The 12,317-nt window shown below is 42.6% G+C and overlaps 2 protein-coding genes across 2 annotated transcripts in view; one reads left to right on the top strand and one right to left on the bottom strand.

Annotated features, from left to right (window-relative positions):
• Window positions 1–1,050, bottom strand: part of LOC102750063 (ATP-dependent RNA helicase TDRD9-like) — a 34,262-nt gene extending 33,212 nt beyond the window's left edge. The window contains exon 1 of the mRNA XM_081829818.1: window positions 968–1,050. Within this exon, the coding sequence (XP_081685944.1) occupies window positions 968–1,001 (34 nt within the window). The 5' untranslated portion in view covers window positions 1,002–1,050. The remainder of the gene's footprint in view (window positions 1–967) is intronic.
• Window positions 1,051–9,023: 7,973 nt separating this feature from the next.
• RD3L (RD3 like) lies at window positions 9,024–10,060 on the top strand. The gene is made up of 2 exons (XM_006739038.3): window positions 9,024–9,322; window positions 9,689–10,060. Exons 1-2 carry the CDS (start codon window positions 9,024–9,026, stop codon window positions 9,984–9,986), a joined length of 597 nt encoding a protein of 198 aa, XP_006739101.1. The 3' UTR covers window positions 9,987–10,060.
• Window positions 10,061–12,317: the final 2,257 nt, after the last annotated feature.

Below are 12,317 nucleotides of genomic sequence, written 5' to 3' on the forward strand. Positions count from 1 at the left end.
TTATTCCCTTAAGTGTGAGGAAGTATGTAAACAGAGTAGAAGGATAGGAGACTGAACGTCTTAGTTGAATTAACAGAAAGTCTGTGATAAAGCAACAAATCAAAAGCTAACTTCTGTCACACAAATAGGGACTGACGCTAATAAGATAACTAGCTGAGAAAAAGAAACTGCATACTCACAGAAAGTAAGGCAGGGGGTGGAGGGAAGGTAGGAGGTGTTAAGAAGAAACTTTTACTTTATACATTTAAGCATTATTTAAAATTTCATTTTAATATGTTTGTTGTTTAAAAAAACTGCAATCATTTTTGGGGGGCACCTGGGTGGCTCAGTCGTTAAGCATCTGCCTTCGGCTCAGATCATGATCCCAGGGTCCTGGGATCGAGCCCCACATCGGGCTCCCTGCTCCGCGGGAAGCCTGCTTCTCCCTCTCCCACTCCCCTTGCTTGTGTTCCCTCTCTCACGCTCTCTCTCTCTGTCAAGTAAATAAATAAAATCTTTTATAAATAAATAAATAAAATAAAAAGTAAAAATAAAAAAACCGTCATCATTTTCAAATAAAAATTTTAGGTAGTTCTAGAGGGGTGCCTGGCTGGCTCAAACAGTGGAGTATGTGACTCTTGATCTTGGGGTTGTGAGTTCAAGCCTCACGTTGGGTGTAAAAAATAATAAAATCTTTAACCAATTTTTTTTTTTAAATTTTAGGGAGTTCTAATTAATAGTAAGGTAAAAGACCATTAGTTTTTCCAAAAAACAGACTATTTTGAAACTATATTTAAAAGAGAAAAAAGACTGATTTACAACCCAATATACACTCACCCCCTCAAAAAAAAAAACCCTGAATTAACTAGCAATATGTATTCTTTCTTGACCAAAATATTACATTTCTTAAAGACTTTAAAGAGTGTAATGTTTTATTTGTGAATAACTAATGCAGCATATTTTTCAATATTTAAAGATACCCATTTACCTGGCCCACTGGTTGAATGATCACTGCCATACATATCAAATTCTTGTGCTTCAAGCTGTCTGTATTTGTTAATATACTCCACTTCTGAGCTCTTTCGGCTAAGTGGCCTGCAAAGAATATTCAATGTTAGTATACTGTTTCCGAAAAGCCAAGAAACCCCATGTGCCAGAGGAATTCTTGAATAGTTACTTTTGCACTAAATCATAGAAGAAAACATGCAAATGAAAATATGCTCCACTCCACATCTACTCGCCACTGAGTGCAAATTCAAACAGTGAGAAACCGTTGTTTCCTCCATCAGAGTGGAAGAATGAATGTTCTCCGATCACAGCGGAGTGGTAAATGGGGAAGACCGTTAGTGATCCTGAAGGGCAATCTGCCGATATCTGGGCCACACTTCCCCCGCAGCGTCTTCCACAGAGCAGCATCTCAGCACGGAGGTAAGGACACACCGGCCCAGACGTGCACGGAAGCGCTCATTTACTCAGCAAACGGTACCGACCGTCCAGCACAAGCGAGGCACCACCCCAGACACCAGAGATACAGCAGTGAACAAACAACGTCCTTGCCCTCATGCGACAGTCACTCAAGTGGAGGAGACAGAAGATACATGCTCATCAGGGATACCGAGGGAAATTTAAAAGGCAAAGGTATAAAGGACTCCAGGGAAGAAGGGTCCAAACATTATGAAAGGGAGGAGCCTCTTCACAGTATCTGTAATAGTTAAGACCTGAAAACCAATGTCCAAGGGAGGCCTAAGCTCAACTATGACACACTCCTACTTAGTATGCATCTTTTTAAGGACTGCCATAGCTATTATTCATACTAGTAGGTAAAAACGTCCAAGATGTTAAGTTAAAAAAAAGATAACTGCAATGTGATATGCAAAATATACTGTTATAATGTTTGTATTATCAATACTTAATTGCCCTGCTGTCAGAGAGAAGACTGTGTAATACCAATTCCTGAAATAGGAGATTTACTTTAATAAAATGCTATTTGCATTAAATCCTACTTTTGCCTGATATTCATAGTTAACAGCAGCATTCTTTTGGTTACCATTTACCTGACGCTCCTTAATCCACTCAGCAAATTAATAATTAAGGGCTGACTCCACGCCAGGCACTGTCCTAAACACTTGGGATAAAGTAGCTGCCAGGGATGCCTGGGTGGCTCAGTCAGTTAAGCACCTGACTCTTGATTTCAGCTCAGGTATGATCTCAGGGTCGTGGACTGAGCCCCACATTGGGCTCCACACTGGGCATGGAGCCTGCTTAAGATCCTCTCTCCCTCTCCTGCTGCCCCTCCCCCCACCAAAAGCAGCCGGCAGACTTTTCTCATGGAGCTTCCAGTCTGGTTGAGAAAAGAAAAATAAAGGAAAACAAGAGTATGTTAGAGATTCTAAGTCCACAGAGAAAAACACAGCCAGGAGAGGAGATGGAGTGAGGGTGGCTGCAGTGTTAATTGATGATAAGGTGACATTAAAGCAAAGATCAAAACAAAGTAAGAGAGGGGCCGTGCAGCCCTATGAGGGGAAAGATCTCCTGACGGAGAACCCGGAAAGCCAGAGCCCTGAAGCAAGTGTGCCAGCAAGAGTCAGGAGACAGAAGGAGCCAGAAGAAGTGGGAGGAGCCTAGAGGGACAGGGAAGTGGAATGGCTCTCAGGGAGGGCAGGGGGCAGGCTGCTGGCAGGCGCTGATTACAAAGATTTTGGCTTTTGCTCTGAGATGAGTTTTAAGCGGGGACAGAGAAACAGCAATATCGAACTCCTATGGTAACAGGCTGGCTGGGAGCAGCTGAAGCTGGGTGAGGTGACAGGGGCAGACACAGCAGAAGCAGAGAGACCACCTAACCATACTAGCACAACAGCCAAGGCCAGAGACTAGGTGGCTTGGACTAGAGGAGCAACAGGTAAGGGGGAGCCACTGGAAAATGCTGGTGTACTAGATCTGGGTATGAAAAAACAAGAGTCAAGAACGATTCCCTGGTTCCCGTTGTTGGGAGGACCAACACACACACTGTACCCTGTGCCCCACAAAATGAAGCTACCAAGCCAGGATGGAACACATGGGCTGTTACTGGAGTCTCTGAAAGCACAGTAACGGGCAGACAGGGGAGGAAGACCAGAATTCAGAGCACCAGCAGGCAAACCAGGGGCGCACCGGCCACTGTCTAACTCTGCCATCCCCTGAGCTGAACTCACTGCAGTGCCAAATGCACACACAGGTCTTGGCATAGACAGAGCACCCCAGAAGTGCCCTTGTGCCTTTTGGAGCAAGAAAGGGGACCCCAAATGCTCAAAGTGAGGGCAGTCTCCAGTTTTTCTCTTTTCTCCTTTCTCTCATGTTTCAGGGGTCAGCAAGGGCCTCAAACTCTAAGGAGTGGAAACACCACCTCCCAGAGGGTAGGGCAGACCCTCACTGCCTACTTTCCTCCTGGGTCCTCCCACTGCTTGACCCCAGATGTGAATGCAGGTAGATGTACTGGCAGAAAGCGCAGGGTGGAGCAGAGCAATAAAGGACCAAAAAGGGGAGCTGCCTCAGGGACAGGAGAGTACCTGGGAAACCCAGACCCACCCCCCAAGGCCGTCCATAAGCTACTGGGCTCACCCCAAGGCTGCAGAGCATGCACAGACCCCCAACAGCTCACCACGGACTGAAGACTGAGGGCTTAACTACAGAACAGCCAGCAGGTGGCACCATGCAGGACAGACCCAGACAGCACGGTGATGGCTCTGAAAACCCACCAAGACCTTGGGTGCCTGGGGGGCTCAGATGGCTAAGCGGCTGCCTTCGGCTCAGGTTATGATCCCAGGGTCCTAGGATCGAGCCCCGCATCTGGCTCCCTGCTCAGCAAGAAGCCTGCTTCTCCCTCTCCCACTCCCCCTGCTGTGTTCCCTCTCTTGCTGTGTCTCTCGTCAAATAAATAAATAAAATGTTAAAAAAAAAAAAATAAAGAAAACCCACAGAGACCTTGAACCCCACAGAAGGCTGGCAGGAACTTGCTGCCTGAACACAGCTGCTCAGCTGCATTCCCCAGAGGATTTAAACAAGCCCCAGAGCCCCATAATATCAGAATACCCAGGATACACACAACTACTCAGCATATGAAGAACGAGGAAAATCTCCAGAATGGAGCAATGACCACTTAGATATTGGCTACCAATTTAGAAACCCTACACCTCACACCAATCTCAAATCAATTCCAAACTGATTCAAAACCCAGGCACTTATGTTTTTAAGCCAAAAGCTAATGTTCTCCAACATTCAAGAACTTTGGAGTAGAGAAGGCCTTCATAAACAGGAGCACGAAAAGGAAAAGTCAAAAAGGACAATATCAACAAACTAAACTGTCATTTAAGCTGATGAACAACGTCTCTAGAAAGGGCAAGAGCAATAGTCACTCAGGAGAAAACATCTACAGCGCATGGCACTGGAGTACGTTAAGAATTCCTGTAAATCGGGGCACCTGGGTGGCTCAGTCATTAAGCGTCTGCCTTCGGCTCAGGTCATGATCCCAGGGCCCTGGGATCGAGCCCCGCATCGGGCTCCCTGCTCTGCAGGAGGCCTGCTTCTCCCTCTCCCACTCCCCCTGCTTGTGTTCCCTCTCTCGCTGTGTCTCCCTCTGTCAAATAAATAAAATCTTTAAAAAAAAAAAAAAAGAATTCCTGTAAATCAAGAACATATGCACAACCCAATATAAACGTGATTTTTACCTTTAAAAAGCACATGCATCAGTGTATTTTTTTTTTAAAGATTTATTTATTTATTTGACAGAGAGAGCGAGCGAGAGAGGGAACACAAACGGGGAGTGGGAGAGGGAGAAGCAGGCTTCCCACTGAGCAGGGAGCCCGATGCGGGGCTCGATCCCAGCACCCTGGGATCGTGACCTGAGCCGAAGGCAGACGCTTAACGACTGAGCCACCCAGGCGCCCCAGTGTATTTTTTTTTTTTAAGATTTTATTCATTCATTTGACAGAAAGAGACACAGCGAGAGAGGGAACATAAGCAGGGGGAGTGGGAGAGGGAGAAGCAGGCTTCCCGCAGAGCAGGGAGCCCGACGTGGGGCTCGATCCCAGGACCCTGGGATCATGACCTGAGCCGAAGGCAGACGCTTAACAACTAGCCACCCAGGCGCCCCTGTTTATTTATAAGATTTATTTATTTATTTGACAGAGAGACACAACGAGAGAGGGAACACAAGCAGGTGGAGTGGGAGAGGGAGAAGCAGGCTTCCCGCGGAGCAGGAAGCCCGATTCCGGGGCTGAATCCCAGGACCCTGGGATCATGACCTGAGCGCCGAAGGCAGACGCTTAACGACTGAGCCACCCAGGCGCCCTGAATCAGTGTATTTTAATTAAGATATTTTAAAGAAAAAATAACACTGGGAAAAGAAATTTAACAGTTTTAGTTTCTCCTCAAATATTAACTGCATCTTTTTTAAAAAAAGATTTATTTATTTATTGGTGGGGAGAGGCAGAGGGAGAGGGATAAGCTGACTCCCTGCTGAGCATGGAGCCTGATGCCGGGCTCCATTCTCTACCCTGAGATCACGACCTGAGCCGAAACCAGGTGCCCCTTAACTGCATCTTTACCAGCCGTAAGAAAGAAGAACCAATAATCCAGAACTTTAAATCCAGTAGCAAAGGAACTAAAAACAGAAGGCTATCAGTCTCCTTACAGTGACAAGTCTTCCCTCATTGCTAAAAAATGCTCCTGGACACCACATGAGAAGGCAATGACAATGACCAAAAAAGAAACTGACCAGTTTCATAGTTTAAGTTTTATGTCTTCCACGCAAAATATCCTAAGGTTATAAGTCATTAGAAACAATTCATTTATTCAACTTACTAAAATGTTTAATAAAATCCAAGTTAATCTGATCATAGCCTAATAAACAGGAAGGATTAACACAAAGGTACTTTTTTTTTTTAAGATTTTATTTATTTGACAAGGAGAGAGACAGCGAGAGAGGGAACACAAGCAGGGGGAATGGGAGAGGGAGAAGCAGGCTTCCCGCCCGCCGAGCAGGGAGCCCGATGTGGGGCTCGATCCCAGGACCCTGAGATCATGACCTGAGCTGAAGGCAGAGCCATCCAGGTGCCCCCACAAAGGTACCTTCTTACCCTGATCTACAAATATTTACATTCTCCATCTACATGGTAGTAGGAACATGACTGGAATATTTGGGCTCTATTTCAATCAAACAATCTCAGGATCTAGGACAGAAAAAAATACAATTGATAATAATACTAGTAGCAGACCCTGAGCACTAGAAACATAGGATTACACAATTAACCCATTAGAGGAAGGTGTGCTGAATGTAAGCTGATTGGTAAGAAAAAGCTCTGTGAGGGTTGGACTTGAGCAGTAGTCACGATGGCAAGACAGATGCCAACTAAGTGTCCTGGGGTGGGAGATGGTCTTCGAGAAGCTCTCTGTGTAGTAGCTCACTTATCTTCAAATCTCCACTCAAAGGACACCCCCTCCCCAGAAAGGCCTTCCCTGACCTCCACATGGAACTGGGGGAGGCCTCCAGTCGATTAAACAACCGCCCCCCCATCTGTGATCTGTGATCAGCTTACTGGACGACTCGTGCTCCTACTTGTCTTCCCACTGGAAGGTGCTCTCCACGAGGGAAGAGACTAGGTCTGTCTTGTCCACTGCAGCATCCCCAGGCCCTAGCCAGCATTAGGCCACAGCACAGTCATCAAACTCTGCTGAGTGACTAAGAGCCAGCAATTCCAGTGGAGGGCAGAGCAGAATCTAATCAGAAAGGACTAGAAAACAGGGAGCAGAGAGAACAAGAACACAGACCAACCTTTCTGTAAGTTCAAAGGAACACTAGAGCCAAGGAAAATATGCTGATGTTTTCCCTCAGACAGAAGAAAAACATTGGGTGGTATTTAAACAGGGCCCTGGAAACAAGAATTATGATGTGAGTAAGTGGAAAAGAGAAAGAGTAAACATCTGAAAAGACAGAGTCAGTGTGAGCCACTCTGAAGGGTCAGACGGAGCACGACAAGCATCGGGACAGTCAGACCTGCCTGAAACAAAAGACACCGTCTGGGGGAGAGCGAAAGGGAAAGCCAGGTAGGAAGGGATAATGCAAGACTGCAGAGGGCCCTGAGAAGAATTTGGTTTATGTTCCATAACCAATACATGTCTGATGTTGTTGTTACCACCTCAGAGGCAAAAATTTTAAGAATTAAAGCAATAACGAGGTTATTCAAAGGGAGAAGTGTCAGGATTCATCGTGACTTTGGTAGAAAATCTGGTAGGACACTTGTGTCATGATAAATTTTCCTCTCCTCTCCTTTTCATACTCTACACAATGTAATATGAAAACCTTCTCATTGACGAGAATGAATGCTGACATTGGGCTTTTTCTCACATACAAGCAGTAGGAGCTCCAGGCTGACCACACACATCACTCCTGATCATGCATGACATACAGGTCTGATGTAAACCCTGTCTATTCTTCACGGTTCACTTGCTGGAAAAGGCAAGGGAAGAAACAAATGTTATAAAAGGAAAAGCCACTATGTACTCATTTAACATAGAACTAGAGAGTAAAAGACCTGTCCACTCTTGAGCAAAAGACACACAGCACCTGAAAGAAAAACAGCACAATAATGAGCATTACGCATCACTGGTACTCACCCAAGCAGTAAGTATAAGTGTCTCACCTTCAGTTCCAAAAGAAAACACTAATATCAGATCTTCTATAATGAATTATAAGACTTTGTTTTCAACTTTATATGTTCTTAGATCTCTATTTTTTCCTAACCTTAATCTACTATTGTTATGTTTTTAAAGAGATTATAAAGTATATTTTAGAGTTACCTACTTAAGCATTTATGTCCTCTGACATTACAACTTGTTTAAACATATAAATTTAACTACTATTTAAAAAGAGGAACAGAATGAGTACAAAAAATAACCTTTGCTAAATATTTCACATGACAGATATCAGCATTCTTTGCCTACTTTGCTCAATCATAACAAATTTTCTCAAAATGGGTACTTTGCAAATCGTCAAGACTGATCCGTTTTTCCTGCTTTCACTGGAGGGGACAGTGACCTGGCTTCTAGATGGCCTGAAAGTTAAGCTGAAGAATAAAAGCAGTGTGGTTATTTTTAGAGCTCTATAGGCATAGAAATACAGCCCTAAACTGTGACCCACAGCTCTGCATAGCCGAGCCTCACACCACGCGACAGTCCTCACCGTAGCTGGGAGCACATCTGCGGCGCCTCACACTATTGTTCTCGTTTCATTACCAAAGATAAGTCTGAGTGCAGTTAGGACCAGAGCCCACTGCAGCCGGCATCTTTTTCAAATAGACTGAGCTATGTTCAAAAGATAGACTATTATATAATTTGTGAAGAATGAATGGTAAGTTATTTTTGTCATTTCTTCTAGCTTCCTTACAAGGTGAATTAATGAGGAGTCTCCCTAAATGAAGACATCACAACCTCATTCCTAACATAGAAACTTATTTATTTCAAATACAGTTTCAGTGGGTAAATAAGGAGGCTCATTCCTTCCAACAGGGGATACATCCAGGAGCACAACATATGCCTGAGTAAAACACAGCTTCATCACTAATTCAAGCAAACTCTTTGGCAACATCACCACATCGGATCCATCAACTTACCAGGTACGCTTTAAACCTTTTCTGCACAAAACCTAAGTCAAAAGTGTGTTTATAGATAGCACTTCTTATACGTTAATATTGTAAAGCCTCCTAAGAACTTTTTGTAGCAAGTGTCAGTGTTAATTTTTAGAGAATGTTCAGTCTGGAGATTATCTCTTTGTATATTTCATTTCTGCTTAGCTACATAAACGTATTTTCAAAGCTTGGTTTTTGGTACTGACCTAGTTAGAAATTGAAAAGCTTTAATCCATGTTCTAATCTTATTCTGACCTGCTTATCTAACCAGTGAAAAACTCATGCACTTTTCTGGCAAATTTATTGTAAAGAAACAGATATTGCTCATCAGAACCACAACATTTTATGCAAATAAATAAGTGAGGATATTTCCATAGGCTAAAAATGCCACTTTTTGGCTGGATGAAATGGCCAAAATATGATTCCTACAAACCCACACACTCTCCTGGCTCCGACGTAGTGACAAAGACTCTGCTTCGGGAATTAAAGTGGCATCTGAAGGAGCGAGAGAGATTAATACAAGAGATCGAAAATGAACAAAAAGTTAAAAAAACAGGTGTGGATTACAACTGGCTGAGAAACTACCAGAATCCCCACACGACCATCCCAGCTACTGAACAAAGACAACTTGAAGTCCTTTGCTCACAAGTTCAGCCTTGTCAAACTGGAACTATTCTCAGCAGGTAAAAATACTATGTTCTCTTTTGTGATATTTTGCTACTGTCAAGTCTAAGTTCCTCATACATCTAGACTGGAAATTGTATTCTATTATGTAAATTCTTTAATCATGTGTATCAAAACCCGGCAACCAAAATCCCCAAGGATAGACTGGACAAAAATATCCGTTGACATCTTACTGGCTAGGAAATATTTTTAAACCATATTCAGAATTTCTTTACTAAGAAGCTTAATTTTAAAGGAATGAGCAGATTACTCAAAAACGTGAGCAACTACTATAGGATCACGTTATTTAAGCTGTACTCTGGAGATAAACAGATATGACAAAAGAAAGTTTCTGAACTAAATGTTCATTACTGGTTTCCCTGCAGATTTCGAGAAGTTTTAGCAGAAAATGATGTACTGCCGTGGGAAATAGTCTACATCTTCAAGCAAGTTCTGAAAGACTTCCTAAACAGTACTAACAAAGGTAACCAGCAAGAAGGCCTGGAAGAGTCAGGGAACATAGACTGTCCTGTTCCTTCTGTGATCCTGGGCACAAGCTCCAGGGGTTCCAATAAAGACGAAATACCCACGATTTCTAGTTACGTGGACAAAACCACAAAGAACAGGTTCCCAGCATTCTCGCATAGAATATGGAACCTACCATATTATTACCCATCAAGTTAAGTTACTTATAACCAGAGAAGTTTTTATGGCCATCTTTAGAAGCAGAATTCTTAATATTAAGAATACAAAAAAGGGGGCGCCTGGGTGGCTCAGTTGGTTAAGCGACTGCCTTCGGCTCAGGTCATGATCCTGGAGTCCCGGGATCGAGTCCCGCATCGGGCTCCCTGCTCGGCGGGAAGTCTGCTTCTCCCTCTCATGTGCTCTCTCTCTCTCTCATTCTCTCTCTCAAATAAATAAATAAATAAAATCTTTAAAAAAAAAAAAAGAATACAAAAAAGTAATGTGATTTCACGTTTCTCTGTTGCAAAGTCAAATGTTAAGTAGTTTTTAACTATGCATCCGATGTTTTAAATAGTGTTCCTTTTTTATCCGCTCTAAAAATGCAATGCTTTATTGAACTGTATACTTTTAACTAAAATGATTCCTAAACACTTTGAAAAACACATGTGAAGTATTTTCTTATACTTCAAACACATCTCACAGGAACAAGTATGGAACTGGGCAAATTCTGTGTGAAAATTAGACATTAACCTTGACTTTTATTCCGAAAGGAAGCTATGTATAGAATAAAATAAATGATTGATGTGAATCTTGTTTTTACAATATAACACAGAACTGACTCCAGCTCAGTCATTCTCAATGGGAAGGGGAAGATGGGCAGTGACAGAGAAAATAATGTGCAGTTTAAAGACTAAGTAGTGCTTTACTTCAACATTCAAAGTTGTTAATAATTACAACACTTTTAATCTCAATTAACACAATGGGAAAGTAAAAAATATAGAGCTATATTGTATCATTAAAAAGAAACAGGCTGGGTTCATTGAAAATAACAAATATTCTGGGGCCCCTGGGTGGCTCAGTCAGTTAAGCGTCCAACTCTTGGATTTCGGGTCAGGTCATGATCTCAGGGTCGTGGGATCAAGCCCCAGGTTGGGCTCCCTGCTGAGCATGGATCCTGCTTAAGATTCTCTCTCTCCCTCTGCCCCTCCAGTCCTCTCTAAAAATATAGCAAATATTCAATATACAAAACTCAGTATTTCATAATTTCATTAAAGTAGAAAACTAACCACTGGATTTATTTTTTTTTATAAAGTCCTAGGATCTTTATCATCTTAAAAATGAGTCCAAGGAACCTAATGTTTACAACTTTATATTTAGAGATTTGCTGTTTTTCCCCCATCTAAAAGGAAAAATATTCAAGACTAGAACTCAATATCCACTCCAAAAAAAAAACCCTTCTGACTTGTTTTTTCCTGGACTCTTGGCCAACATCTACACCATTCTGAACGAGTCTCAATTTGGTCTTTAGTCCTGTGTCATAAATGGTGTCATCCCGACCAGGGTTTAAGACAAGGTAAGTGGAAACACAGCCCTATGTGGATCTAAAATAAAGACACCTCTCACTCCTGTTCCCTTTTCAGTGTTTTCATGAGCTAACTATCCATGATTCTTTAATCACTATAAAAGTCTTAGAGTGGACACTGTGGGAGAGCTAAGCATCCCCAGAAGTGCACAACTGATTACTGTCCAGTGAATACATTAGAAACAAGAGTTTTAATATTATTGCCTCAATGGTGATAACAAAATTTGTTTTAAACAACATGGAGTTTGTCTATGAAATGCGGCACTAGAACTGGCCACCTCACCATGTAGGTTAGGAAATACACGCCAGAAAGAGGCCCCAAACCCTCCATTCTCTCCACAAGGCATCTCCATCAGCCACCACACAAAAGAAATGACCAAGCCCACCACACTTCTGAGAGGCGCCATGCTCCCTGTCCAGACAGGAAGAGGAGAATTTTCTTAAGACCCTCCTGTCCGAAGCTTCCTGCAACTGAAGAAGCTGCAGACAGTTAGGTGACCCACTAGTCAAGGAGGATCATGAACCCCATGCTGCTTTAAGTCACCCATGACGCAATCAATTCCACAACAAGACTTTAAAGGGGAGTGGAAGAAATACACTGCATTTTGGTATGCAAAGTCTCCATCTCTCACTTTGTTTTGGCAATAACCTAATAACCACATTTCCAGTGAGAGCTTTGGTGTATGTAATTTAAAGCTACAGTTGTTCCTAGAAAATCTACAAATCAAATAGAAATTTTAACACAAATAACTTCCTAAATATTAACAGATCCTGCTTCTATACTTTGGGCTGCTTATAGTACCTAAAGTTGGCAAGAAGATGAAGGTCAAAAACATAAGGGGGGTGCAGATGGGGGAGAAGAATACCAGGAAAGCTTTAGGCATGTTTTATGAAGAGAGAGTATTGACGCAGTGACTAAAAGCTTTAGCTAGGAAATAGTGAGGTGTAAATACATTAATCCACATAAA

This window comes from Leptonychotes weddellii, chromosome 9 (assembly GCF_054177405.1).
Source record: "Leptonychotes weddellii isolate Sample4059 chromosome 9, ASM5417740v2, whole genome shotgun sequence".
NCBI classification, from domain to species: Eukaryota; Metazoa; Chordata; class Mammalia; order Carnivora; family Phocidae; genus Leptonychotes; species Leptonychotes weddellii.

Bases quoted from the DNA above. Each gene is read 5' to 3' on its own strand.
- RD3L (XM_006739038.3), top strand. From the start codon at position 9,024: ATGCCACTTTTTGGCTGGATGAAATGGCCAAAATATGATTCCTACAAA. The intron at 9,323-9,688 runs GTAAAAATACTA...GTTTCCCTGCAG, and splicing joins ACTGGAACTATTCTCAGCAG to ATTTCGAGAAGTTTTAGCAG.